Source organism: Oryzias melastigma, linkage group LG7 (assembly GCF_002922805.2).
Source record: "Oryzias melastigma strain HK-1 linkage group LG7, ASM292280v2, whole genome shotgun sequence".
In the NCBI taxonomy this organism is placed as follows: domain Eukaryota; kingdom Metazoa; phylum Chordata; class Actinopteri; order Beloniformes; family Adrianichthyidae; genus Oryzias; species Oryzias melastigma.
Window position 1 is genome coordinate 16,875,867 of NC_050518.1, and position 2,890 is coordinate 16,878,756.

Here is a 2,890-nt window from a genome sequence, read left to right on the forward strand (position 1 = left end):
GCCTGACAGCGTCTGACAGTACACCTGTAGTACAACTGTGCAGCAAACTACTTACTGAAACGAGGGGGGGCGCGAGTCTCCGATGCCCCCCGTCCTCTCGAGGGGAGGGGGCAGCTCCGGGTGGCTCTCCGTGCACTGAGATCCTCCGTCGGAGTGCGCGCTCTCTGCCAGGACCAACTGAGGAAGAGGAGAACACGCTGGTGAAACGGGCAACAAACGAGTGGGATTTTTGTGTCATTAAAATCTGCACACACAGAGTAAGAAAACACACAAGGTAAACACACAGGGTTGGTGTGCTGTGGAAACAGACACAGTGTGTGCATGTATAAATGAGGAAAGGCTATAAATTGAGAAGCCTAGCCACGGCTAAACAACTCGGGCAGACGGTAAACAACACGGAAACTTGAAACAGCTTTTTGCCCGGCGATGTCTCCGTTCAAATGATGCAAAAGGAGCCCACCCTTTCATCTGAGCCATAAATGAGAATGTTAAAGCAGATCCTCGTGCACACACCATCAGCTGTGGGTGTTTTTTTTTATTAAACCTCTGGGTTCATGGGTGTGTTGTGCGGTCCTAAAAGGAAGAGCCGTCTGCTTTTAAACTGCTCTTTTACAGGAAGCTAGGTCCTCCTTTATGTGTCTGCCCCCATCGTGGTTAGATATACTAGTTTTGAGAAATGTTACAACTATTTCATGTTTGTGAAAATATTTAATTAAAAAATATATACTTTTTGCAATTTTTGTTTTATTTCGGATTATTTAAAAAAAAATCAAGATAGTTGCTATTTTCTAATAGAAGATGTGCACATATTGCACCCTTATTAAGATTTTAAGTTCTCATAAGACGTGTTTTTTGTCATTTTAGAAACTATAATTTAACAAATATATAAGTAATTTTCTGCTTTTTTTTGGTTCTGGTGTTTATTTTTTTCTGGCAATGCATGTATAATGTGTATGGTGTAGTGTGAAAGATTTTTAAATGTTGATTATTTTATTTATTTATTTGCGTCACCTTGACTTTTTTGCACATTTTAATTTTACTTTCTTTAAATCTTGATGCCTGATCCCTAGAGTTGCTTTGATAGTTAAATTTCCCTTTAGAAGGGTCAATAAGGTTTATTTTATCCTTTGCAAAATTAGCTGAATCATCACAGAAACGATTTATTTTAGCAGGTTTGTCAAGTTTCTCTCTAAGGGTGAATTCACACTGGAAAAAAAAAAAAAAGGTCTGAAAAGAGTCCTGAACTTTTCATTTGGTCTGTTTTCAGACTGGAAAAGCGATTTGTTCTGGACGGGGTCCACTTAATTTGGTCTAGATCGAGTCCTAAACGTTGTGTTTGTCTGTATTCAGACTGGAGTCTACCAAAGCTTGTGACTCATGTGACTAAAGAGCTCTTCACTTATTGGTCAACAGTTACAGGTAGATGGAGGTGCAACGGTTTGCTAGGATTGTTCACTGATTCAAACTTTTTATTTCACTGATTAATTTTGATCGTCTGTATGAAAGCCAGGTCTGACATTTTTTACTGCTTCTTTGATAGACTACTACTACAAGGCGGTGCTGGATATACTACGGCTATGAGGTAATAAGTGTTTATGAAATATAAATTGTAGAGAAAACAGTGTAAGAATCAATTATCACGTTAAAAGTTGTTTTCATGAGGCACATTCATCCAACCACATTTTAATGGGCTGTGTTGCATCGCTGCTCCACGTCTTGTCCTCTTATGACCGGTGGCCGCTTTGGTTCAGTTTTCACGCTTTCAGATCGCTTTGTATTCAGACTGAGAAATTTCAGAGCGAACCGAAGTTCAGTCCGACTGGAAACGAACCGAGATCACCTCAAAAGATGGGTCAGAGAGCGGTTCCTGGTCCCGGACCAGAGCTCACTTGGGCGTATTCAGACTGAAACTTTGTTCCAGATAATCAGGGGAAACAAACTCTGGCTCACTTTAAGCGGATCAAATGTGTCCAGTCTAAATAAACCCTAAATGTTCTTTAAAAAAAACTGATGAAGTGCAACACAACAGTTAGTAGAACATTGTACTAATCCTGCATCATAACTTAAAATCCTGAAATGTTTAATGATGTTTAAACATTTCCATTAAAAGCAGACTCCAATAAAAAAATATATATTTTTGGCGTTTTTCTTTTTAAATATCATTATGGTATTCTCTTATGTGGGGGACAACAGATGGATGATGGGAAGTGGGTGGAGGTGGTGTTACTCTGCAACATCAGTCATGCCCAAAACTCAAAAGCGAATTTCTAATAAACTACTGCCGCTCTAGAGAAACAATGTTCTAGAAATCAACTGTTTTTTTTTTTTTTTATTAATTTTTGCCTAAAAACAGCGTCATCATATTTAGAAGACCTTTCAAAATATATCAAAAGATGATCAGATTGGGACTTTAAAACATAAAAAAAAGACTGTTCTACGTATTTTCCATAACATACAAGCTCATATCAGCTGGTGAAGGAACTCACTCCTGGACTTATTAGAGGTTGCAGCCTGCAGCACAGGTTGTGTAACACCGTTATGAGACGCATCATTTTAAAAGAAGCAGAAACCTGCAGGTGACTTTAAGCTCTAATAATGAAAGGAATCTAAGGAGCTAAAGCAATAAACATGGGCTTTCGCTTGACGTTTGATGTGTAAGACAATGAGCCGAAAGTTTATTGGTTGATGACACTAATATAACACAGTAAGAACATGATAAAGAAGTAAAGGCTTAGAGCTTTGCCCTCAGTGTCAACACTAATGAAGCCTTTCTGAGAAAGACAGCTCTAACGAGTGCACCGCAAACATTTTGTGGTAATTCTAACCCCTGACCTTCGGATTCAGGCAGAAATAATGACTCTCCCCTCAGAGATCAATAATGTAAAACATC

At 38.8% G+C, this 2,890-nt stretch overlaps 1 protein-coding gene across 1 annotated transcript in view; it reads right to left on the reverse strand.

Annotated features, from left to right (window-relative positions):
• LOC112159222 (segment polarity protein dishevelled homolog DVL-1) overlaps positions 1-2,890 on the reverse strand; it is a 25,406-nt gene that overhangs the window by 13,004 nt on the left and 9,512 nt on the right. Inside the window, exon 3 of the mRNA XM_024293152.2 lies at positions 56-177. Coding sequence (XP_024148920.1) covers positions 56-177 — 122 coding nt within the window. The remainder of the gene's footprint in view (positions 1-55; positions 178-2,890) is intronic.